The 27,377-nt window shown below is 36.1% G+C and overlaps 1 protein-coding gene across 6 annotated transcripts in view; it reads left to right on the top strand.

Annotated features, from left to right (window-relative positions):
- The first annotated feature begins 7,118 nt into the window (after positions 1 to 7,118).
- The window catches only part of RFC3 (replication factor C subunit 3), a 161,694-nt gene continuing 141,435 nt past the window's right edge, over positions 7,119 to 27,377 (top strand). For 5 of the 6 annotated variants that reach the window (XR_014256320.1, XR_014256321.1, XR_014256322.1 and 2 more), the window contains exons 1-9: positions 7,119 to 7,321; positions 9,881 to 10,018; positions 12,765 to 12,832; positions 14,807 to 14,904; positions 16,950 to 17,131; positions 18,242 to 18,378; positions 18,469 to 18,567; positions 20,631 to 20,700; positions 21,891 to 22,155. Coding sequence is in view for 1 of the 6 variants with exons in the window: in XM_082435713.1 (XP_082291839.1) it covers positions 7,235 to 7,321; positions 9,881 to 10,018; positions 12,765 to 12,832; positions 14,807 to 14,904; positions 16,950 to 17,131; positions 18,242 to 18,378; positions 18,469 to 18,567; positions 20,631 to 20,700; positions 21,891 to 22,082 (1,071 nt within the window). In the remaining 5 variants the exon portion in view is untranslated. Of the gene's footprint in view, positions 7,322 to 9,880; positions 10,019 to 12,764; positions 12,833 to 14,806; positions 14,905 to 16,949; positions 17,132 to 18,241; positions 18,379 to 18,468; positions 18,568 to 20,630; positions 20,701 to 21,890; positions 22,180 to 27,377 lie in introns of those variants that run through there. The other variant, XM_082435713.1, reaches the window with a different exon arrangement.

Here is a 27,377-nt window from a genome sequence, read left to right as displayed (position 1 = left end):
GTACTGTTTACTTAAATTTTACTTTTATCAGATTACATAGTGAAAAATGTTAAAGGTTCCACAGTGCTTGTTGTGAAAAATAGCATCCCTGTTCCTGGTCTCTGCCTTACCACTTTATTTCTGCTTCCCAGAAAAGACACTTTTAACTCTTGTGTGTGTGTGTGTGTGTGTGTGTGTGTGTTGGCGTTAACTCCATATTTCTTAATAACATAATACTGCTATTTCTTGATTTTGAAAATTTAGCTATTGATTGCCTACTATGGAAAATGAAGTCATATGTCTTTTATATCACTCCCTTCTCACGCCTAGACACACTTCCCCTCCCGTCATCTTCCCAGTGCATTTATATCATAATATCTAGTTAGATAAGTATGTGGTGTTTATATTATTTTGAATATGTGTTATGCACAGTTGAGCCACATGATAAAACGTTATAACGTTTCCTTTCTTAGATACTACATATTCCTTTTATATAATTTTGATGCTCACTGCTTTTGCTAATTGTTTTTTCATTGGTTAGTTTTTAATGTATTAATACATCCTGCTAATTTCCCCATACCCTCTTGCATATGTGTAAATCTCATCTCAGGATGTGTGAGCACATTAGATACTAATTTCGTCTTCTGGAGGTAGGTATCCTCCTGCTCCAGCCTGAATAGGTCGTTTGCCAAGCTCGCTCTATCACTGTTGCCTGGGACTTTCCTGCACTGTTGCTTGCAATGCCCTCTTGCTCTCTTCCACTGTGGGATCTCCTCATTACTAGATCCCTCTCTCAGAGGCCACAGATTAGTCATTTTTAAAACATCAAGATGAAGTAATATCAGTGACAAGTGCCTCAGAACCTCAAAGTAATAAAGGCATTCTTCTTTTTACACTGGATATTTAATCACATTTTGTGTTTTTAAAGTTGTAATTGGTTTTTTATGCCATTTTATGTAAAATAAATCCTCCCTTTCAACATCTATTAGTGACTATTTTTAGTTTTAATATATTACCTTTCAAGACGGTAGCAAGGGCAACTGAAGACATGTTAAATATATATCACAGTTAAGTCATGCAGAAAAAAGTGCGTTTCCCCTTTTGAAATTACAGCTTCATATGTAAAGGGTTGAGTAAAATGGGTGACAGATTTGTAATGTGCTCAAGTGGAACAATTTATATTTTATGATTTCTAAGACCAAAGAGATGAAATCCACAATATTCAATTATGGGTTTAAATACTTGTAACTAGCAATCCCAAACAGAATCTTAGCCAAGACTTTTGCAAAACTGACAAGCTGATTCTAACATGTATATGAAAATGCAGAGCACAAAGACTGGCAAAGGGAGCCTGGAATAAGAAGAAAAAAAGTCAAACTACCAGAAATCAAGACCTGTCATAAAGCTACAGTAATCAGGATAGTGTGGTATCTGTGCCTGTATAGACAAATAGACCAATGGAACAGAATAGGGAGTTCAGAAACAAATCCACACATATATGTCACCTGGCTTATGACAGTGTAATGGAGAAAGTTCTTTTCAATAAATAGTGTTGGCATAATTGGATATTCACATGGGGAAAAAAAGGACCTTGACTCTTATGTCGTAGATCACAGAAAAAAATCAATTCCAGTGGATTTAAAATCTAAATATGAGAATAAAGCAATAAAGTTTTAAAAAGCCCACAGGATAACATCTTCATGACTTTGGAGTAGGCAAACATCTTTTAAAAACAATATGCACTAAAACTACAGTGAAATTAAAAACTTCTGTTCATCAGAAGAAACCTTTAAGAGAGTTCAAAACCAAGTCACGCATAGAAAACAAGATATTTATAATATATTCATTTGAAAAGAAACAAGTCAATAAGAAAGAGACAATCTAGTAAAAAAATAGCAAAAAAACTTGAATACCACTTTACAAAAGAATATTCTGATATCCAATAGGCACGTGATAAAATGCTCAATACCATGAATTATTCCTCTATAAACCCACCAGAATGGCTAAAATGAAAAAGGCTTGCTGGTTGATGAGGATGCGGAGGCACTGTAACCTTTGTGCATTGCTGGTGGGAACATAAAATGGTGCAACTGCCATGAAAAATAGTACTACAGCAATTCCACTTCTGAGCATATGCCCTAAAGAATAGGAATCAGAAGCTTGAACAGATACTTGCATGCTAATGTTCATAGCAGCATTATTCACAGAAGCCAAAAGATGAAAAGAACCCAAATGTCTATTGACGGATAAGTGCATAAACAAATTATGGTATATACCTACAATGGAATATTATTCAGCCTTGAAAGAAATGAAATTCTGATACATGTTACATCACTGATGAAATTTAAAGGCATTAGAGTAAGTAAAAGAAACCAGACACAAAAAGATAAATATTATATGGTTCCACTTATAAAGGTACCTAGACTAGTCAAATTTATAGAAAACAGAATGCTGGTTGCCAGAGCCTGGGGATTACCAGCACTGGGAGTTACTTTTAATAGGTGCAGAGTTCCAGTTTGGGATGATGAAAAAGTTCTGGAGACGGATGGTGGTGACGGTTGTACAACAATGTGAATGAATGTACTTAATGCTACTGAACTGTACACTTAAAAATAGCTCAAATGGTAAATTTCATGTTACAGATATTTTACCACGATAAAGAAAGAGGCTTTTGTCAGGAAGGATATGAAATATGTAACTTTCATTCATTGCTTACGGGTGTGTAAATTGGTCCAAATATTTTTGAAAACTCTTGTTAGTATCTATTGCAGCTGAACACATGCCTACCCTTATCACTCAGGAATTTCATTCCTAGGTGCATGTGTCCAATAGAAATTAGTACATATCTCAAATATATGCACAAGAATGTTCAGCTATATTATTTTTACTAACCAAAACATGGAAACAACCCAAATGTCCATCAATAGTACAATGAATAAATAAATTAAGATATATTGATCAGGGCTGGCTACATAATTTACAGGGCCCAGCACAAAATATTTAAAAATTCAAGTGCTTTGTTAAGAGATTATTAAGAATTTAAAGATGGCAACAGCAGAGCATTACACCAAGCAAAAGGCTATGTGACATTGCACAGGTGACATCCCAGGAAGCCTGCCTGATATTAATACAGTGCAGTACTACATGGCAATAAAAATAGGTACAACCTACGAGCGGATGAATTTCGCGATATATTGTGAATAAAAGAAGTCAGACACAAAAGAGAATATACTACGCGGTTTCATTTCTATGAAGATTAAGAACAGGGAAAATAGTATACAATGGTAGAATTTAGAATAGTGGCTACTCCAGAGGGATGTATTGAATGGGAAGGGGCATGAGAGAGCCTTCTAGAGTGGTGAAAATGTTCTATATCTTGATCTGGATTATGGTTACACAGATACATCCATGTATAAAAACATAAATGACAGTACTTGTCTGATTGAATATGAAAGCACTCGTGGTGTCTGCTGTTCCTACCCTCCAATCCCTGTCATCCAGGCACAGATCTCAATATTGTGCTCTGGCTCCTGTTTGGATGGGTGGTGTTGCATGGACGTGTGGCTCAGAGAGCCGTGGAGGAAGACCCTCCATGCTGACGTGCTCTCTGATTCACGGCACCCACATTCCCATTGTCCACTATCAACATCTGCTGTCCTGAGATACTCCTCAGAGCCAGGGACACCAGCCATGCCAATTCACACCCAACACACTCAGAAGTCTATCTAGGATACTTAGGTTATGGGCAGAAGTGCCTCACATGACCTAAAAAAAACCCTACATTGTAGCACACCACGGCTGTACTTTGCCTTCATTTTTCAGAGACATTATTTCAGAGACCCTCCTCTTTTCATTGCAATGTAATCAACAGATTTAACATAAGAAAAAAAATACACATTTAGAAAGAAAACAATTTTCATATTAAAAACAAAATAAAAATAGAACATTAGAAGGAAATTTACTCTAGTAATAGAGGTCATTCAGTTAGCACATACTCTTGACTGGTGACAATTGGCTGAAGCAGCCCTTGACATAGAGTGGACCATAGGGTTTGAATTCTTGGATTTCCTTTTTGAAGCAATGAATGGTGTCATCCACACAGAGGCAAAGAGACACTAGCCAAAGAACTGTCGGCCTTCCCACTCAGTTTGAGAATCCCTGGCATTTTAAGGACATGCCAGTTTTCCTTTTACGAGAAAAATACTTCTCTGCTATGCATCAACCTCTCTGATAAATCATGGCTATTATTTCTATTATAATTATCTTTATAAAAATTCAGTCTTGGGACTTCCCTGGCAGTCCAGTGGTTAAGACTCTTTGCTTCCACTGCAGGGGGCGTGGGTTCGATCCCTGGTCAGGGGAACTTAGATCCAGCATGCCGTGAAGTGCAGCCAAAAAAAAAAAAAAAAAAATTCCATCTTTAATATCCTGGGATATTTTAACACTGTGTGTAAATTTAATATGGAAGAGCACAAACCCCTTATTACCTGTTTTCTTGGAGCATAAGAGAATAAATGGATAAGAAAACAGAGAATGGATAAGAAAAAATGGTAGGATTGTTGTCCTTTGACAGCATGGGCACAAGCAGGGTCCTGCCCAGCACAGAGGCCCAGTACGGAACTGTGTGTGTGTTGGGAATTACCATCCTCAAGGGAGAAACTCTCAACCAATAGAGTATGGGAGCTGGTGGATGAATGCTTCTTCCCATCTTTCCTCAATAGATGATTCAAAGAAATACTCTATTCATTCCTCAGAAAGTCCCCAGAGGGATCAAGCCCCAGTTGCCCATGGAAGTGACCTTGATAACACACCTTTGGCTTTACTTCCTCCCCTGTTTCGCTTTCCTCAGTCTCTCACTGCTGATCCATTTGATCATCTCCCCAATAAATTACCCGCTTTGTTTTTGGGGAGAGGGTGGATCACCCTGGGCTAAGATGCAGGGACCCAGTTTCCTTCTAGCAAGGGCCTCAACTATCCCCTAGAGCTTCAAAGCCCTCCTCTGGATTTTCTGCATCTAACTGGCCAATGAACAGAGAAAGTGTGGGCACATGAAAAAAGAAGACTCACAAGCATAGGGGCTAAGCCAAAGTTATATATATATTTTATACCCTTAACTAGTCTCTCAGCCTCTTGAGACCCTGAAATTTCTTCCTCATTACTTCTCTTTAAAGAACCAAAATTAGATCCAGCCTGGAGAAGAACCTTACTCCTGATTCTGGCAAGAACCAATTACAGGTTTGCCCCAGAGAGGTGCACTGGGATGAACTGTCAAGGGTTAGGAGCAGAAGAGCCCAGGTAACACAGTCCTTCATCTTGAGGGTCTTTGGAAGGTTTGGTTGGTTCTTTTTAGTCCTTGGTTATAGGTACAAGATGGCAGACATCACTGTGAATATGTCTTTTCTCAATAAAATGTAACCATTAATTATTTCATGCCTTCTGTGTGACAGGTGTTTACATTACCTCCCTTAATCTTCAAATGATCCATAAAGCAAGTTTCATTAACCCCATTTTGAGCTGAGGAACCTGAGTCATTAAGTGATTGGAGCTGTAGTTTGCTGGCTACTGCTGTGTACTCATACCTTCTTCTCTGAATACTTCTTTCATGTTCTGGCTCTCTTCTGAGCAGCCATCTCTCACATCCCATATATTCAAGGGTCTGGAGTGAGATTGCCAGATAAAATACAGAACACCAATTAGGTTTTAATTTTAGATAAACAATGAATTTTTTTGTATAAGTATGCCCATGCAATATTACTGCAAATATTGCATGGTCATAGTTATACTAAAAAGTTATCTGAAATTCAAATTTAACTGGGCCTCCTGTATTTTTATTTGTGAAATCTGGCAAGTCAAGGTGAGCTAAGTGTCTTTCTTATGCATTGTTGTCCCCTCCACACCGTTTCTGCTTCCTTAGAACTCGCAACTTTGAAACACAGGCCTTCAGACTCCACTTTCTACATGAACCCCTCCTTGTTGAAGTTGTCTGCCATGCTTGTTGTCACTCACGTCAATTCATTGATTGTTTTAGCACCTGATTCACTTTCTTTCTCATGGTAATAATTATTTTTTATGATTCCAATATCCACATAAATGACACTTCAATACCCTTGCTTTTGATTTCTTTTACCTTCTAATTTCAAACATCCCAGTTCAACAGGGGAGGAGCATAGGGATTGTGGAGAGTTTTGCGGTATTAAATAGGATGGTCAGGGAGGCCTCACTGAGGAGATGACTCCGAGCAAACACCCTGAAGAGGGACCCAGCTCCGTTGACACTTGGACAGAAGTGGTTCAGAAAGAGGAAATCATAAGCTCAAAGGCCTTGAGGTAGAAGTCTCCCAGGGTGTTTAAAAAGTTTTTTGAGAAGAGAGATTTTTTTTGTCTTATACTTGGTGGTGTTATTAATTGTGCCCAATAATTTCTTGCCTACAGGAATAATTCAGTAAATATGATGATTCAAAGAATACAATAAATTCCTGTGTCATAAGTGAATGAGAGGGGGCACCTTGATAGAAGGTTATTAAACATATTTGGAAATCAATTCCTGTCCTGTGGCAGTATTTAGGATTTTGAACAATATGTAAAATAAAAGCATAAGTTAAATAAGTAATTAAAATTACATACACCTAGAGAAGTGCATTTAAGAGGTGCAGTTTGAGTGGCCACATTTCTGTAGCTTTTCACAACCTTTAGATTCCTTTGCTTTAAATTCAGTAAGAATCTTGAGGAATGGAGGTAAGGAAAGGTAGTGAAGATTAGATATTAGTTTTAGCGGTTTATTCAATAAAGCTTCTTTTGGTGCCTGCCAAGTGAGAAAAGCCGGATATATCCTGGTGCGAAGAACAGAGCTCCACACAGTAAATATTTTGTAAGTTTCTGTAGAACGAATGAGTGAATGAACGAATGAAATGAATTTAGGGGGGGTGGTCTCTCTTAAGTTTCCGGATTTGATGCCTAGAGTATCAGAGCCAAATTTCCAATTTTGCTTAATAATTCCTGTACTATGATAGAGGGTGATAACAAAGAAAATCCTTAAATAAAACAATGAGCCTTAACGAGTAGGTGGTAACCAACGTTGCGCCGAATTCTGTCCGTACTAGGCTTCCGTAGTCTTTCCGCCCCTAACTCGTTTACGCCACCGCGCCGGTAGTGATGTCGCGAGATTTGGAGCTCGCGGGAAAACTTGTTTGAGCGTCCGGAGCGGAGGGCGAGCGCGCGGGAAGTTCGAGTGTCGGACCCCGGGAACTCGGGCTGGCATGAGCCTCTGGGTGGACAAATACCGGCCCTGCTCCTTGGGACAGCTGGACTATCACAAGGAGCAGGCGGCCCAGCTGCGCAACCTGGTGAGTCGGCGGGACGGGGCGGGGAGAGCCGGAGGAGGGGAGGCCTTCGCCCTCCCGCTTCAGAAGGTGATGAATGCTGTGGAGAAAAGTAAAACTGGGACGAGGACACGGTGTGGGGGCGGGGACTGTGCTTGTAAAACAAAGAAAGTCTCCCTGAGGACTGTCGTCAGAGCCAAAGCTTGAAGGAAGTGGAAGAGCCCACAGTAGGGAGCTCTGGGGGAGGAGTGGAGCGGGTAGAGGGCACAGCAGGTGCAGAATATCTGAGGCAGGAGTGTGCACAGTCCGTCACTCGGGAGGCCAGTGTGGCTGGCAAACCGTGGGCCAGTGGGAAGAGGAGTAGGAAATGGGGAAGTTTGGGGGTGGGAGGAAGTGCCGATACAGTAAATTTTAATAGAGTGAGATGGGAAGGCTTTGTAACGTTTTGAACAGAGAAGTGACATCATCTGACTTTTTAATAGGCTTACGTAAAATTTCTCGGTGTCATTGCCCGCATTTACAAAAAGGAAGATATTGGGTTTATTAATTTCTAAGGTCATTTTTAATTATAAAATATGTGGTATTAGGTTGTCCTTGAGTTTAATTTCTTAATGGAAGATTTTTCTTTTCCCTGTCGCGATGCCTATTTTTATGTTGTAGTTGAGAAAAGTATCTAATGGCAGTGCTTTGTGAAAAGCAAACTGAAGTTTGTAGAGAGTGGAGATGGAAGAAGGGTCTTGAGTAGAAAAGCCACTTATCTACTATTTTTAAGGGCCTAAAGTACCACTTCCTGATGGAAGTGTTTTGCTCAGCACTCTGGTCTTCCAGTACCCATCTTTTTCAGAATTACAGGTACTATTTGTAAAGTTTTTTTTTTTTAGTGAGAAATTGTAATAAAAGAACTCCATCCTTATATATGAAAGGCATTAGAAAAGTTGGTGGTGGTGTGAGAGTGAAGTGTTTTTTTTAAACTCTCTTTTAAAATTATTGGTATTCCAATACTAATACTATACTAATTTTAAGTAAATCTATTAATTTACTATTTTATTTATTTTTAGTATTTAAAATACTATTTAAATAAATCTAAATAAATATATCCCATGGTTAAGAAAATCAGAGTCAAAGCTATTCTAAGAAAATGCAATTTATAAATGAATACAGCTTCATTTATAGACAAATTGCATTTTCTTACAGTAGCTTCGACTTTGATTTTCTTAACCATGGGCTATATTTTATATTCTATTGCCAGTTTTCTATTATATAGAATTTGGAATAAATATTTGCACAAAAATTTAGTATATTAGTCTTGTGTTAATAGATTTGGCTTTTCAAAAGTATTCACCTGTTTACCTTTGAATCTACAACCTAATAAAAGTGTGAAACATTTGCAGCATAACTTATTTTTGGTGAGATAGAAGTTTAAAAAAATGAAGGCTATATTTGTGGAGTACCTACTATTTTCCATGCATTGTCTTAGGTAAATAGTTCCTTTCCTTGACACTTTTTACTTTCAGTGCCAGAGATAGATGAGTTTACAAAGTATTAACATTCACTGTAACAAGCACTTCTGTTAAGATACTTATTTTCATTTTTTCTAAAACGGTTATTTATAAAACTTTTGCTCCACAAGATTTTATGCACCTGAAGCTAAGGTCTGTGTTCTTGTCATCTTTATAGCCCTCATAACACTGATCCCCAGACCTGACTGAGCATCAGAATCACCTGGGAACGTTTTTAAAAAACAATCTTGTTTTGAAATGTAGCACTGTCAGCGTCCTACTCCATTCCCTTGCTCTTAATTTATAAAATTACACAGACCGAGTTGCGACTCCCTGCATCTGCATTTTCTGAAGGCTTTCTCTTGCTGACACCTCTAAGCAGACTTGAAATGTCAGGGAATTAATGCCCTCTCTTTCTCTCCATTCACTTTCCCAAGCCAGCAAAGGATTGATGAGAGGTAGTGTATCATACTCCAGCTTCTCCACCCTTGGGTGGTTTAATAGAGTGGTGTATTTTTCACTGGCTTCAAGAGTATCCACAGCAGGATCACGCCCCAGGTGCCCAGAGTGGTATTTAAGTTAACAACACTGTTGTTGGCTGCCTTCCTTCCTTGCTTTCCTGCTTCCCTACAAAGTTTTCCTTTACCTTCCAAATAAAACCAGATGCACTCGTTTCTTATCAAAGGGACTATTTGTAGAAGCCCAAACTACAACAGGCATCAGTCTCAGTTACTGAATCATAATCTTGTGGATGGGGTCCAGTAATTAATTAGTCTTTTTATTAAAAGTTCTCTGGAAGATTCTGACAGTCAGCCAGGTTTGGGATTTCTTGCTTTCTAGCATATAGTGTTGTATCTTACATGTACTGTGCTAGATATATAAGTTATATAACATTAATCCCAGGGGAATAATCAGCATTTCAGAGTTAAAGATCTGTCTCTCTATATATATTCACACACACACACACACACACATTTTTGAAGTTTCATAGGTAGAGACACAAAATATTTGATACTTGAAAAGTAGTTTACTTCCACACGTTGGGCAGTAGTTTGGGGAAAATGCCTTGTTCTTTTTTTTCCAGGTGCAGTGTGGTGACTTTCCTCATCTGTTAGTCTATGGACCATCAGGTGCTGGAAAAAAGACAAGAATTATGTGTATTCTACGTGAACTTTATGGTGTGGGAGTGGAAAAATTGAGAATTGAACATCAGACCATCACAGTAAGCATTTCACTTTGAGGCCCTCCAAATATTTAGAGCAGGGATTTTCAGTCCTCATCATATAGGACCCTTTGCTGCCCAATGTGTGATTTAAGTAAGAATTTCACAGGTAATCCTGGTGTACAGGTTTGAGAGTTGCTGATTTATAGACCTAACTATTATAACCAGACAAAAGTTACATTACGTTAGAGAAGAAATATGAGCAACAGGAGACTTTGGGTAAGATGTAGGTGGTGGATTCATTTCAGATTCGAATTAGTGTCAGCTGGAACTAGAACTCAAGTTTCTAAAGTTCATTGTTCTGAGAGCAGTAGTGGGTATGGAAAGGGAATGATTTGGAGAAAAATTTTAAATGTGGAATCCGGTGACTTGGTAAAGATTGGGCATCTGACTGACTGGGAGAGGAGGCCTGAGGCTCTGGGATGTTCAGAGTTCCTGTGATCTTGCCCTGGCTGTGTTTTGTAGCCTCATGCTCTGCAATGCATTTTCATACTCTTTCCTTACTGGCAGTGTTTAAGATCTAGCTGAAATGTATCCTCTTGGAAGTGCCCCCCCAACCCCGTTATAATTAATGTTTCCTCCTACAACCCATAGTTTATACTTTTTAGAGCATTTACTTTGTTTTGCCTTGATCATAGTTATTTATACATCTTTACTCTGACAAGATTGTATTTGTTTTGAAGTTATATAGGGTAAATTTTATATTTTTGTAAGTTATACTTGACATGTGGCATTATATTAGTTTCAGGTATACTGCATAGTGATTCAATATTTTTATGCATTATGAAATAATCACCACAATCAATCCAGTTGCCATCATTTTCATATTCTTCATAGCCTCTGGTATAGTGTCTTGCACATATTAGGCACTGAAAAAATGTAAACTGAGTGACTGGACAGTAGGTTGTGCTATTAATAGAATCTTTAGGAGGATAAATGGACTGTAGGCTAATGTGGATTAGCTCGTGTTTAGACACATTGAATTTGAGGTGTTGGTAGTACATCCTGGTGGAAATTCTTTAAAATATGCAGGGACAAATTTAATAAGAAAGGTAATAAGAAAACCTTATACGTAATTTTATAAAAGCACAAAAAACAAGAGCTGATCAAATGGAAAGATTGTTCTCAGTAGTATTTTAAAGTATCTGTTCTCCCCATGTTCAATATAAATTTTAGTGAAATTCCAATTAAAATGCAATTTATTTTTTTAATTGTATGAAGTGATCTTAAAGTACGTTTCTGAAACTAGCTAAAATAATTGTGAAAAAGAAGATTTGTGAAGTGGGACATGTGTTTATTAAACCATACTGTAAGGCTACTATAATCAAAACAATATTGTTATGGCATGGGGATAGAGATTTACATCAGTGGAACTGAATAGAGAGCCCAGAAATATGACAGCCCAAGATCTGTTTCACATCAGTAGGAAAAGGATTGGTCAGCAAAATGTGCTAGCGTAACTAGTTACCAACCCAGAAGAAAATAAAGTTGAATCCCTGTGACACATAATTTATAAATCCAGATCAGTTAAAGACTGAAATGGTAAAATGAAACAATTTCTTAGAATAGAATTTCTTAGACTGTATGAACAGTGTATGAGTCAGGAACACCTTTTAATAAAAAACATGGGCGCTGTAGAAGAATGTATATACTTGGGTATATATGAATTTTAAAAGTTTGTATGACAGAAGATAATATACATAAGCTCAATAGAAAAGTGAAGGATTATAAAAAATATTTGAAAGGAATGTATTAGATAAAAGATTTTACAAAGTGACAATGGAAAAACAACCTGGTAGAAAACTGAATAAAATATGGTCACAGGAGAGAAAGATAAACAGTCAATAAACCTATGTGAAGATGTTTGACCTTTGTGGTAGTTGAGGAAAAGCAGTGAGAGTCTATTACACAGTCATCAAATAGGCAAAAATTGAAGGCATGATGAAACCTACTGCAGATGAGGAATAACGAGGAGTATTTGTTGCCAGTGGAAAAGTGAATTGTTAGATTTTTTTGGAAAGTGGCTGGTTATACATAAACACATATATACGTATAAAAGTTTAGAAAACATAATCTTCAGTCCAGCAGATCTTTTATTGGGAATCTGTTACATAGACGTGAAAGCAGCGCATGAGACATATGCACAAGGATGTTAATTACGGAATTGTTTGAGATTGTAAAAAGCAAGAAACAAAATGCCCATCTGTATGACTGGCTTTGGGACATCCATGTTACAGTTGATATGCAACTATAACAGCCTATACCACTTGTCTGAGAAGGTTGTCTAGATGTGTTAAGGAAAAGCAAAACACAGAGAAATATATATGATTGCCTCTTTTTAAAACAATTTTTGCAAGTATGCTGACACTATGTAGTAATGTATTAGTATGTGTTTATTTTTGTGTGTTATCGTGGAAAAGGCTGTGAAAGGACATAGGCAAATTGTTTACAACGATGATCTGATAACTGGGAATGGTTTGGAGATTTCTGGAGGTAAAGGAGAAAAGTGATCACACTAAAAACAGACTGTGTGATATGACCCAATGTACATAAAAACGTATATGTTTACATGCACCTTAAGAAAGGAATGGGGTTAATGAAGTTGAAGCATTAGTGGTGGTCATCTAAAGTTTTCTTTCTTTAGTAAACATAAATTGTTTACATAATTAAAAAGAATAAAATACAGAAAAGAGGAGAAATAGTCATGAATAAACATTAAAAAAAAAACTATTTTCTTTGTCCACAGACTCCATCTAAAAAGAAAATTGAAATTAGCACTATTGCAAGCAATTACCACCTTGAAGTTAATCCCAGGTAAGTTGCTACTACATAGAAATAAGCAATTTTAGAATAGCGATGTTCAGACTTTTTTTTTTAAAGAGAATGTTTTTTTGAAATAAAATTATGTATGGAAACAATATATACAGTAGATAAAAGTGAAGCTGCCCTGTGTGAGACGGGGAGCCTAGAACCTTCCTACTTTCCCTTCTCTTTGATACCCCCCAAGTCAAATAATTTTAATTAAGTTTTCTTGCTCTACAGAGCTCTGTGCTTTACACAAAGTATTTTGCATAGTCAGTAAGTTTTTGTTGAATTATACTGACTCATTCAGAACTGGTGAGCAAAGTGTGTCTAAAAAGTTTGTAAATGCCTGAAAAAATATTTCAGAAAGTGAATTTGGGTTCCATTTTCTTTGTTTTAGTTTTTTGATTAGAGGGAATTATAGCCCATCAGCCACTGTCTGTATTCTCTATCATGAGATAATGACTAGGATCTTGTTGGGAGGCACATTGAAAACTCATGCCACAGCAGTTATTTTCTGCTTAAGTAAATGATGTAGAAATGATTGTATTGGACGTAAAGTTGGCTAAGCCTTCAGGGTTCTACGGGGTCTGATATGTTCTTGAAGGAGAACAGAATCAAGGACATCTTCAGGCAAAGGCAACTTTACGGGCAGTGGCACAGCAATGAGATCAAGCATCCCTTTCTAGACTGAATGGAATAAGAGGAAGAGAGTTTTAAGCTAATGTGTATTCAGTAGCAGGCACTATGTGGGAAGCTTTACATGGATTATTTAGTCCTCAGAACCCTAACAGACTGATATTATTTTTCCTAGGTATGTCAAAGAAAAAATTAAGGTTTGGGGGAAAGGGTCTGATCGTAAAAGTAGAGAGTGGTAATTCCATAGACAAAAGCAAAATATTTCAGATTCTGGACAAGGAAATGATTATAAAAGAAACACTGTATGTATATTGATCTAATAATATTGAATTGAGACAGACAATGGCTGTTTGGGAAAATAAACTAAAGTTGACTTCTTTGCCCTCTTTTTCTCTTTGAGAGTTCCTCTGTAGCAAGAATAGTCAGTTGGAGGGTAAGCTGTTTGTTTTTCAGGTGTTTTAAATTGAAGTCAGTTTGGGGGGAGGGGGGCGGTAAGCTGTTTGTTTTTCAGGTGTTTTAAATTGAAGTCAGTTTGGGGGGAGGGGGGGCGGTAAGCTGTTTGTTTTTCAGGTGTTTTAAATTGAAGTCAGTTGGAGGGTAAGCTGTTTGTTTTTCAGGTGTTTTAAATTGACATTCAGCCTGAATTAACCAGGTGACTTATGTTGGTTTGTGAGGTGCAGGACTTAAGTGCTAAAGCAATGATATTGGTATAAATGACAGGTAATGCCTGTAAATCAGCAGCTTACAGAGTTCTGATTTGTGTCCTAAACTTAATTTGCTTATCCCATCCCCTTGCTAAGACCCTGAATCAACTCTGCTGGTGCTGAGAGGGACTTGTCTAGGCTTGTTCTCTCTCAGACTTTTACTATTTCGGGGGTGGGGAAGAGGAACAGAGATTAAATTTCTGTTCCAAGGAGTTATTTTTATATTTTAAATTAGCTCTGACTAGGTATTAATTATAGTGGGTACAGAAGTGTCAAAGTATTTGACAAGCTGTTAATAGCCATTGCTCTTTTTTTTTTTTGAGTCTTTTCCCTTTTTTTCTTGATGAGTCTGGCTAATGGTTTATCAATTTTGTTTATCTTCTCAGTAAACTTAATATAAGAACATGCTTGGTGTTTTCAGTGATATTAACCAAAATGTAGTTGGAATATTTTTAGTATTTAATGACCCTAAAACACTTCACTTTTAAAGTTTTGTGAATGTAATAGGTGTTAACTCAGTTTGATTAAAATTTTGATCACTTAAGATCTTCAACATTTTTCTTACAATAACAGATTAAGAATAAGGGCATAATACTTTCTAAATATTTACGCACATATTTACCACTATTTTTGTTTTGTATAGTGATGCTGGAAATAGTGACCGGGTAGTAATTCAGGAGATGTTGAAAACAGTGGCACAATCACAGCAACTTGAAACAAACTCCCAAAAAGATTTTAAAGGTATGTGATAAAAAGATTTCTTCTTATGAGTCAGACACTTAAATTACAAGCAGTGGGTATAAGAGAAAAATGTAGTGGGGGATGTAAATTCCATCCATTTAGCAAATATTTATTAACCTCTCGTTCTGTGCCAAGCACTAGGCTACCTTTTTTTTTTTTTCTTTAAATATGTAAAAGTGAACGAGAGACATGATCTCTGCTCCTGGGAGTTTATAGTCTAATGGAATTGAATTTTGGCAGAAAGAGAACTATTTGTGCCACCCATTTGTTACTTTAGAACTAGATAAGTAATGAAAAAATACTTAATTTAAAATAAGAAATTGCATGATTTAAAAATAATGGTTCTTAGAACCAAAGTGACATGTTCATTATCGAATATTTAGCTAAAAAAAGAAAATCCATATCGGCTATAATCCCTGTAACAGTTACTGTTAACATTTGCAGTATTATTTATGTGCATATATATGCATATATTTTTACAGGAGATTTTTTGATAAATATGCCACTATTTAATGCTTTTGATATATTTTGCCAAATTCTTTATCTGAAAGAGGGTATAGCTCTGTGCTACCACCAGCAGTGTTTAGGAATGCCCATTTCTCTCTAACATTCATCAACACTGGATAATTATTTTTAATCCTTGTCAGTTTGAGTGGAAAAAATAAATTGTTTGTACTTTTTTTTTTTTTTTTTAGTGAATGTGATGATTTTATCTTTTGTTCATTGCTTATTTTACTGTTTTGTAAATCGCCTGTGCATATTCCAGTGTATTTCTTTCCTCCTCAGTGTATACTTCAAAATAAATTAAACAATTTTTTTTCAAATGCTCTTCTGTATCCATTAATGTAGTTTGATGGTTTTTCTTCTTAGTGTTTAGTATTATATTACCGGATCTTTTAGTGAAACTGCTTTGCATTTCTGGAGTAAATGTCACTTGGTTGGGATGTGTTAATTTTTAAAATATGCTGCTGATTTCTCACCTAGCAATGATTTATTTTTTTATCATTTTATTTGGTGCTATCCTTGTCAGATACTGGGATCAATCTCCTTGTCTTTATTTTTCCTGTTCTGTTCAGTTTCGGTTCTATTTCCAGAACTTCTCCATATTGTGAAGTGTTGTCTTGGAAGGAATATTCATTTTATTATTTTCAGTCCAATGTTCTGTCAAACCTTATTGCATCAAGGTTCCTTAGCTCTTATCCATGAATTGAGCCCTATGGGTGCTGTTCTTAAATTGGCCCATGATATTTCCAGTGTGGTTTTGTGGATGATTTGGGGTTCTCCTGTCCTAAAGGCTGTCAAAAACCTGGTGGATCCCAGCCACTTCCTCCCACACATAGTTTCTTGTTCTCACTTGCTCATATTTAGGGTTCTTAGGGACAACTTGTCACCTAGTTTTGATATAAATGTTGTCTTGGGTCTTGGAATCTTTACTTGTTCTGTCTGTTTTTATGGGAAAGATTCAAATGCTACAAATGCTACCACTGTCATCTTCTAGAAATAATTTAATACAATGAAAAATACAACAGTTGGATTCAGTCCCTACATACTATTCCTGAAGCACTTTAAGGCCAATCCTTGATTATGACCAGACGGAATCTTATTATACAAGTAACCAGATATCTTTATGCCTTATTTGCTACATCTCTTGTGCCAGTGTTTTCCAAAGTATATTCCTTAATGCTAAGATGTTCTACAGAAATGTGCTCCTGAGATAAATTATTTTGGGTAAATGCAGCACAGTATATCCTTGTTGTGGTGATTTCTACTGTGTATAAATATAATAAAGGCTGCAGTAAATTCTACAACAAAATAACATCTTTAACTTTGTTTAGCCTAGTGCTTTTTAGACTTGTTTGATCTGAGAATGTTTTAAAATAAAAATAAAAGAAATTATTCTCACCATACCTATAAGTTTTGCATGTCTTCTCCAAAGGGGAAAGTAGTATATTAGGCTTATTGTTTAGGATTTCACTCTGAATAATGAGGAGGAAGAGGAAGAGAAATACTTAAGTTAAAGTTTGTTTTGTTTTTCCTTGACTCAGTCGTGTTATTGACAGAAGTTGACAAACTCACTAAAGATGCTCAGCATGCCTTGCGCAGAACCATGGAAAAGTATATGTCCACCTGCAGGTTGATCTTGTGTTGCAATTCTACATCAAAAGTGATACCACCTATTCGTAGTAGGTGCCTTGCAGTTCGTGTGCCTGCTCCCAGCATTGAAGATGTAAGTCAAGTTAAACTTTTCAGAAAAAAATTTCACTTCAGATTCCATGCGCACTGTGTGTACATCCCTGTCATGTTTGTTTTTATGAAAACATAGTGAGCTATATCAGTAATTTAGGAATAGCTATGGCCTGGATGCTAACTATTAGTATATGTATAAACCTATATATGTATATGTGTATGTGTGTATATATATATATATATATATATATATATATATATATATATATATATATATATATATATATATATATATGTAGTAAATACCAGATACCAATATATACAAAATGTTCTTTCCATTAAATCATCTTTTACTTTAAACAAGTAATTATTGTGGATTTTACTAAAGTAGGTAAGGACTAGTTATTTAATGGCTTCTACCTTAACCTGATTTAATTGGCTTATGGAGGAGACGTGAGTATTCAGGAAATAGATTTTGCAAGAAGATGATTTGGGAATACCTAGTCCCCTGTTAGGGGACCAAAGTTAGTCTGAAACATAATACATTTTTTTGTTTTCTTTATCATTCTTAATAGCCATCAGTAGAAGTACCAGTTTCTCACAAGCAGTTTTCTGCTGTTTAATAGATTTGGGACAATTTTATGCAAAGTGGGGATAATATGTGACATTGTATTAGTTTCAAAGTAGTTAAAGTAACTTTATTATAAGTTTCACTTGTAAAAATTTTGGGGGTGATAGAGTTAAAAGTGTCTGTAAAGCAGCAGCACTGCCAGGTTACACCACTCCCATGGGCACCATTCAGGTCTTAGTGCCTGAGTCGTGTGCACTTCAGCTTGTACGGCTCTACTTGGCAGCCTTGTGGGCAGTATCTTTGCCCCCAACCTGAGACCCTTTGTCTCCAACTCCCTACTCTCTTGAGGAGGCTGTCAGGCTTGGAGCTGGGACCAGATCTTCCTCCAGTTGCCCATCTAGCTGCTGCTTCTTCCTGACAACTAGGCTAGACCCCTGGCTTCCTGCTGAAGGAGCAGTGGGTTAGGGTAGGGTAGTGACCAAAAAAAAGGTTGGGGAGGGTCTATAAAGATATTAACAGAAATTGTCTCAGTATGCTGTTTGACAGATTGCCCATTTTTGTTAATTATTTTGTTTGTAGATTTGCCATGTGTTATCTACTGTGTGCAAGAAGGAAGGTCTAAATCTTCCTTCACAACTGGCTCATAGACTTGCAGAGAAGTCCTGCAGAAATCTCAGAAAAGCCCTGCTTATGTGTGAAGCCTGCAGAGTGCAACAGTGAGTGAAAGGGGGAAGTTACCATGGGAAACATTTTGGGACATAAGCCCACTTTCATTTAATTTATTTTGTTCTCTTTTTATCATGTAGATATCCTTTCACTGCAGATCAAGAAATCCCTGAAACAGATTGGGAGGTGTATCTGAGGGAGACTGCCAATGCTATTGTCAGTCAGCAGACTCCACAGAGGTAACTGATGTAAAAGATCACCATGAAAGTTTGGTCATTGAGGTAGTACAGATATTCTAAGTTTTAGGTTAGCTGTTTTATGCTAATACCATGCCATTTAGAATTATAATTAAATCTATAATACTACACTTATAAAGAAAAGGTAGGATTTAATTTTAGAAATTTAGTGGTTCAGAATAGTTAGCGTATGATATCATGGCTATTGGCATGTAAATGTGGAGCTTCTACATAAATTAAAACAAAGTTTGGAAGTTTTAGGTTTTTTCCCAGAATCTTGGATGATTTAATACTAATACATAGCATGATGTGTCTAGCTTTCTAATATTGAAAATAACAATATATAACTTTGTACTGATGTGTCATAGAAAGACCCTAGACTGTGGGTCAGACTTCTAGTTCTACTGATTTTTAGCTAAGTATCCTTGAGCAGGTAACTTCATCTTAGAGCTTCAGCTTTTTCATTTGTATAATGAAGATGCTGTTATTTTTACTCTGCCAAGGATACTTGTACCTTTGTTATAAGAGCAGAAGAGATTGTGTGATAATGGATTGAGAACTAGAAGACCGTGTGCTCATGTGTGATGATAGGCTTTGTTAAGAATAATGTTGTTTGTATGCCATCAGTATTTAGGAAGTGTTCTGTACATATTTGCTGTACAGTTGTTTCTGTTTACTTCCTAGGTCTCTTATTCAGTAGTAGGCCATACTGAAAGTACTTCAGCCACTGCTTGTTTGATTTATCATGACAACTTTGATTGAGAAGGGCAATCTGCTCTTCTCCAAATCAAGAGTGACAGTCTTAAGGCCCACTCACTACCTTTGGAACGTCTGGTGAAGGTCCCTTAGGCTCACTGAGACACAGTTTGTTACTTTTTTTTTGCCTGTCAGAACTAAGAAACCATCTTTGGACTTTAGAGAGGGTTGATTCTTTTAGGAAACAGACTAGACTGAATGCAACCACTGAAATGTAAGCTTCCCTGGTTTACATGAAAATAATCATGAGAGGAATATGCCATGTTTCTCTTCTTGTATGGTATATCTGATGAATTCTTATTTTTATAAGAAATTCTTCAAAGGAAATGATAATATGTACTCTTGGGCTACCATATAGATTAGAGGAGGTGAATAGTCATAGATAATGGGTACGTGGTATTTGTGTTGAATTCCTATTAATTCATTTACTTTAGTTGAAGAAATTAATAGTTTTCGGAAAGTGCCAAACGTTTTAAGTAGGTTCTTCAGAAAAGAAACCTTGACTTTAGGAAAAAAATGTGCATTCCGTTCTGTAAAATATTGTCAAGCAGTGAAGAAATTTCAGGCTTCAAAGAAATAAAATTCAAAGTGTGTCTTGGGAGCCTTTTACTTTCATAAAATATTTCCACGCTAAAGGTGACTTTCTTGTTTTTGTTCTGATTTTAATGAAGAAAAATTGGTGGTAGTAGTTGAACTCTCCTGCTCTTAAGAGATTTAGGTACAGATGTTGCAGTATTTGACTATTTGACTATTATTAGATGTACTTTTAAGACTTTAGTTGATTATTACTTTACTTAATTATTCTAGCTGCTGCGGCCCTTTTCTCCAATTTCCAAACAGGTTTTGACAGCTCATAAATGAACTTGTTCGAGTGCTGCTGTTGCCTGTTTAGACTAACAGTTTTGGGAGTTGATGCCATTATGCTGTATAAAAAGAAATTTCTTTTAATTTCAGAAAACCTTGGAGCTGTGCAGAAATACTGGGATGGCTGGTGTCATTCTGAACATTGGTCCACACAGTACCAAATGACTCCTTCTGATTTTTGACCCCTTAGTCTTGATTCTTGTTCGACATATCTTAGAAAATTTGTAATTTTCTAATTTGAATAGCAGCTAATATTTAGTGAGCAATTATTATATCATTTTAGAAAAATGAACTGAAATTAGGATAAGCTTCCATAGATGTATCTTAAGTATGATAAGCCATTTAAGAAAATGTCTGTATTGGGATGTTTAATTTGTAAAGTAAGACAGTACAGAGGAAAAATTACCTCCTATTTTTATCACAAAATATTGTTTTGTTTTGTATAGGCTCCTTGAAGTTCGTGGGAGACTCTATGAGCTTCTAACTCATTGTATTCCTCCTGAAATAATAATGAAGGTATCCTGATTTCAAATCTTGAACCGTTTATAAGCATAAATGTTGGACTTTGTGTGATCTCAGGGCTTTTGCTTCACGAAGATACATTGTCACCTCTTTCTCTCCAGCTCATTAGTTCAACAGATATTTATTGAGCTTCTGGTGCGCCCGGCACCATTAGGGGTGTGTTGAAGGGGACGGGTGGGCCTGCCTTCAGAGAACTTACATTTTTGTGGGGTGAAACGGGAAAGGAAGCAAGAGGATTTCAGAATGTTCCAAGTGCCACAAAGGAAGTAACCAGGTGAAATGGTAACAGTGGAGGGCAGGGTTGTGGAAGGTCAATGATGGCTTCTGTGAGGAAGGTATGTTTAAACTGAGACTTGAAGGATTAAAAGAAGGGAACCATATAAGTAGCTGGGGAACAAGTATTCCAGACAGCAAGGCCCAGTGCACTTGAGGAATGAGGTTAAAGAAAGAGGCAGAGGGATATTGTAAGACATAGTTTTAGGGCTGGTCTAAACCTAATCAACTGCCCAGCTGGATAGATAGGCTGACTTAGATTTTAGGGAACACACTGTTTTTTTGTTTGTTTGTATTTATTAAAATTACCTGGTAATACTTACATGAAAAAATTCAAATGATACCAAATATACAAAGAAAAAAGTGAAGCTCCACACTCTGTTTCCATAAGACCTCTTTTCTAGTCACATAGAAATAAGCCCATATATGTGTGGTTCATGAAACTTCAGTGTCCTGCACTGTTTTGTTTTTTTCCCTTCTTTTTTAAAATTCAGCAGTGTAGTATGGTTGCTGTGTTATGACAGTACAGATTTACCTTATTCTTTTTAGTGGATGGGTGGGATTTCATTGTATGACTATACCACAGTTTTTTGGATATGACCCCTGTTGGTGGAACTTTAGGTTGTCTACAGATTATTATAATTAATAATGGTGCGGTAAGCATCTTTGTACTTATATCTTTGCACCCTTGTACATCTAAATATTCAGAGTTGGAATATGAAAGATAACTCACATTTTTACATTATAGAATGGTATGTACTTTTGGATGAAGTCTGCTGGTCCATCAGAAATAAAAAAAGAACATATTTAACTTAAGTTTTACTTCCTTTTTGAATGAGAGAAAAAAAGCATGTTCAGCTAATATTTTTTAAAAATGACTACTTTTTTAATTACTAGTTATCTTTCTTTAGGGCCTTCTATCAGAACTTTTACATAATTGTGATGGACAACTGAAAGGGGAAGTGGCCCAGATGGCAGCTTACTATGAACATCGTCTACAGCTGGGTAGCAAAGCCATTTATCACTTGGAAGCATTTGTGGCCAAATTTATGGCACTTTATAAGAAGTTCATGGAGGATGGATTGGAAGGCATGATATTCTGACATCTATCAGTAATTCTTCCTAATATTTCTCAGTATCAGCATTTACATTCAATTTATATTGGAAGAGCTACAGGTAAAATAAACTAACTTTACTTAATTATGTCTTATTTGTGGTTTTTGTAATAATTCCTCTGAATTATTAATCATTATTCTCTAGGTTAAATAATTGCTCCTGTACTGTTGAAGTGTATTGAAAGGATAACAACTAGAAACTTTAGAGTCTAGGAACATGATTTTAATTTACTTTAAAAATTTGTTTTCCAAGTATGCAGTATTGATCCTCCCATTTCTATGTACTCTCTCACCTGCTGGGGGAAATTTACACATAAAAAAGCAGGGATTGTTTTCTGTCCTTCAGATGACCATTTTTGGCCACAGGTACATAAATTTTTGCTTGGCAAGTCATTATGTTTAATCATTTTTTCCCTCAACCAAGAATTATATTTTTGCAGGAAATATAGGAATTAATTTTGAAACGTAATAGCATGGGTGTGGAGAAAATTGCACATACCATTTCTATTGAAACTGTAGAAATCCAGCTTTTATTTTCAGTGATTCAGATAAGCATGTTTTCATTAAGTACTTGAAGACTCCTGAAGAATATGCATCGTGTAGTTCTGAAGCAAAGGTATATTACTGTTGAAATTACTCTTTGAACAAGTGTACTGTTGTATTATTGGTCCTGTCCTTTGGAGCATTTTTTAATTCAGAAATTTGGTTCATGGAACAAAGAGTTTGCTTGACAGAAGTTTATGACAGGCTCTGTATAAGAATATTAGGAAGACCTGCTCTTATAGCAGTTGGTGATAAACAATCAGGAAGTGTTTGATTGACAAAGACACAACTACACACACACTGAAAAACCTAAACCTGGAAAACTGTTCAGGTTAGGATAAATGATTGTTGCCTTTTTTATGGGGTGGTGGCGGGGGGTGGTACTAGTCAGGTCCCAACTGGAAGTCTCAGTCCTGGGGGCTACATGTTAGGAGGGATATTGACATTCTAACAGAGAACTAGGAAAGTGAAGTTTGGAAGAGCTAAGACTGCTTTAATTTGGAAAAAAGGGAAGTTAAAAAATATGTTACCTCTTTTCCAGTGCTTAAAATGATGCACTTGGAAGTATGAGTGGTCTTATAATTTATGTTTCTCTAAAGCAGTGCTTCTCAGAGTGGAATCCCTGGCATCACCAGCATCACCTGGGAACTCAGAAATGCAAACTCTCAGGTCTCATTCCAGGTCTACTGAATCAAACGATTGGGATAAGCCTCAGCAGTCTTTGTGTTGTACCACCCCTCCAAGTGATTCTGATGCACACCTCAGTTGGAGAACCACTGCTCTAGAGAGGGTAGACTTAGGATCAATGGATGTAGGTTAGAGAGAGGCATTTTAGTTCCCTATGAAGAAGAATTTTTTAACTGCAGCTATCTTAATAATGGTATGGGAATCTTGAAAGCTCCTTAGAAACAGCAAGTGTTCAGGTGGAGAACTGATGAATAACGAAGTGCTTACTACATGGTAGGCATTGCACTGGGTATGTGTACTATTTCATTATAACCTTACCACTCTGTGAAGTGAGTATTATCTCTGAGCTATAAATAAGAAACTTGAGATGTAGAGAAACTAAGTATAATTTATACAATAAAACATATCCATTTTAAGTCTGCAGTTTGATTTTTGACAAAGGTGTTCAGTGTAACCATCATCCCAATCAAGATACAGATTCCATCACCCTGAAAAGTTTCTTCCATATCCCTTTTGCAGTCAGCCCACCCCTACCCCAACTCAAGTGGCCATTGATCTGCTTCTTGTCTTTACAGATTAGTTTTGCCTGTTCAAGAATTTAGAGTCAAATACTGTATGGTCTTTGGTTAAGGCTTCATTCTCTCAGAATTATAACTGAGATTCATCTATATTGTTGCATATTTCACTAATTTCTTTAATGTTCATTGATCAGTGTATGCTTATATACACTTTTACAACCCATTGACTTGTTTATGGACCTTTGGGTTTCCAGGATTTGTTTAGTATGAATAAAGTTCTGAATATTTCTGTAAGTCATTTTGTGGACATATGTTTTCACTTCTCTTGAGTAAATACATAGGAATGGAATAATTACACCTAAGATAGGTGTCAGTTTAACTTTTAAGAAGTCACCAGATTCTCAAAGTGATTGTACCATTTTATATTTCTACCAGCATTGTATGGGCATTCTAGATGTCTCTATAAAATTGGTTTAATTGTTTTTCTATATTGTCTGTTTTATATTTCATTGATTACCTTTTCTATCTTTGTTAATCCCATCCTTCTTCTTTTGATGTAGTTTGCTCTTATTTTTCCAGAGTCTTAAAATGGAAATTTAGGTAATTGATTTTAGACCATTCTCTTCTATCATTTAAAATTACAAATTTTACCCTGAATACTGATCTAACTTCCTCTTACAGATTTTGATATCTTGTGTTTTCATTTCCATTTAGTTCAAACTGTTTTTCAGTTTCACTTGAGATGTTTTTCTTTGACCAAATGATTACTTGGAAGTGTGTTGTTTAATTTCCAAATGATTGAAAATTTTCAGATATATTTTAAAGGCTTCTCTACCCTTGTTAATTTTCTGTCATTTACTAAGAGGAATATTGAAATCGCTAACCGTATTTATGGATTTGTCTAATTTAGTTCTTCTGGGTTTTCATGCATTTAGAAGCTCATTAGGTGCATAAAATTTTAGGATTGTTATGTCTTCCTGATGAATTGACCCCTTTATGAATGCTCCTCCTGATTTCTGGTAATATTCCTTACTCTGAATCTATTTTATCTTATATTAATATTACCACTCCAGCTTTCTTTTGATTAGAGTTTGTATGGTAGACATATTTCTTATAGCTAAGGTCTGCTGGCATTCTCTCAGTTTCGATTATCTGGAATGTTCCTATTTTGTCTTCACTTACAGAATTCTAGGTTCATTTAAAAATTTTATTATTTTTCCCCTAGCACTTTGAATATTTCATTCTGCTACCTTCTGATCTCTATTATTTCTGATGAGAAGTTAGCCAGTAACATATGATTGTTCCCTTTTACATGATACATTACTTTCTTGATGTTTTCAGTATTTTTTTTCTTTGGCTTTTAGCAAGGTGACTATGATGTAACTAGTTGTAGTTCTTTGTGTTTATCTTACTTGGGCTTTGTTTAGTTTCTTGGATCAGATTATTATGAGTAGTATTAGTATTATAGTATCAACTTAGGGAGTTTTTTTGCCATCATTTATTCAAACCTTTTTTCTGAGCTTTTTTTCTCATGTTCTTTGAGACTCCTGTCACTTATATCCTGGAATACTTGACATTGGTCCACAGGTGGCTGATTCTCTGTTCATTTTTCTTTAGTCTTTTTTCTCTGAGTTCTTTGGCTTGGATAATTTTATTGATAAATCTTCAAACTTGCTGAATCCTTCTGCCATTTTATATCTGGTATCTCATCTAATTTATTTTTCACTTTAGTGTTGGTACATTTTAACTCTAGAATTTCCGTTTTGTTCTATATAGTTTCAATGTTTCTATTATGATTTCCTATTTTCTGTCTCCTTGTTAGCATGTTTTCCTTTAATTCTTTGAACATGTTTGTAATAGTTGCTTTGAAGTCTTTCCTGAACCCAGCATCTGGTCCCACTCAGTTTCTATTGACTGCTTTTTCCCTTGTGTATCATTATACTGCTTCCCCCTCCCCCTACACCAATGTCTGGTAATTTTGTGGCTGAAAACTTTACTTTTAGATAATATATTTTAGTAACTTTGGATTCTCTTTTGGTTTTCTGATTTTTTTTTTGATGTTTTTTGTTTGTTTCCTAGCTTACCTATGCTTAAACTCTGTAATTTATCTTCCTTGCATTGTGCTGCCACTGATGTTTCTGCTCAGTTGTTTTTATTTTAGCCTGGCTGCATCTTTCTGTCTGCATAGCTTAGTGGTCAACCCAATGATTTGGGTGGAGTGTGAGCTCAGACATCTTAAAGTTGAGACTTTAAGTCTGCTGAGCTGTATGTGGGTTGAAGAACACATTCAAGATTGCAACCAGTTCTCAGTATCCCTTGGTTTTCATTTTTCCACTTAAGCAGTCGATCAGCTATGTGTGAATTAAGAGCTTGTCTTAGCCACTGTGTGGCTCTTTCACTTCCAGGATCTCTCAGTTCACTATCTGATTGATTTCTCAGTGGCCATGAACTGGACTTGCAACTTAGCAAAGCTATGGGTTTTCCTTGTTCCCAACTGTTAATTCCGTCTAATACTCTGGCTGCAACTAGCCTTGAACTTATAAAGGTACAGTTTTTACTGAAGAAGTGGTAGGTACGAGGTAATAATACCAAGTATAGAAAGTCATGTAGTTGCTACCATTTTTGTCCAAATCTAGTTTTTCAACAATAAACATTTTTCAAATTTGTTGTCTGGTTTTGATCAATTTTCAGTGTCATGATTGGTTATTTTTTGACAATTTTGTCTGTTTTTATACTTCTGCAGAGGGAAATTACTCAATCTCCTCCTGTTTCAATTAGTAGAAGTAGCCCTCCACTGACTCATTTCTTCATTGCTTTTTTTGTAGATGCAAATTTCAATCTGATGTAATTTTCCTTTACTCTGAAACAGGTTTAGCTTTTCTTGTGGGGCAGATCTGCTGGTGAATTCTCCCAGGTTTTTGTTTTTGTTTTTTGGGGGTGGGGGGTTTGGCCTAAAATGTCTTTATTTTGCATTCTTTTTTGAAAAGCATTTTTAATGGGTATAAAATTGTAGTTTGACAGTTGTTCTTCTTTCTGTATCTTAAAAATACAGTTTTGTTTTTCAGTTTGCATTGTTTCTGAGGAGAGATCTGCATTCTAATTTTTTTCCTATGCACTTTTTGTTTTATTTTACTTCCTATGGCTCCTTGTAAGATTTACAACTTCTCTTTATGACCAGTTCCAGCAGTTTAAGATGTGTCTTGGCGTGATTTTTCTTTGTGTTCATACTGCTTTATACTGGCTTTACATTTGTTTCAGTTCTTGGATTTGTGGATTTGTGTTTTTTATCAAATTTAGGAAAATTTAGTCATTTTCTTCAATTATTTTTCTGCCCTCTCCTCTGAGACTCTAGTTACGTCTCTGACTTCATGATAGTACCCATAAATCACAGGGTTTCTATCTTTTTTCCAGACTTTTTCTCACCGTCCTTCAGTTTGAATAGTTTCTGTTGCCTTTAAGTTCACTAATCTTTTGCACAGTCTAACTTGCTTTAAAGACCATCCAGTGAAACCCTCTTTCTTTAAACAGCATTGAA

This window comes from Balaenoptera physalus (assembly GCF_965194825.1).
Source record: "Balaenoptera physalus genome assembly, chromosome: 18".
Lineage (NCBI taxonomy): Eukaryota > Metazoa > Chordata > Mammalia > Artiodactyla > Balaenopteridae > Balaenoptera > Balaenoptera physalus.
The sequence above is the reverse complement of the archived record's forward strand: the minus strand, read 5'-3'. Positions and strand labels throughout refer to the sequence as shown.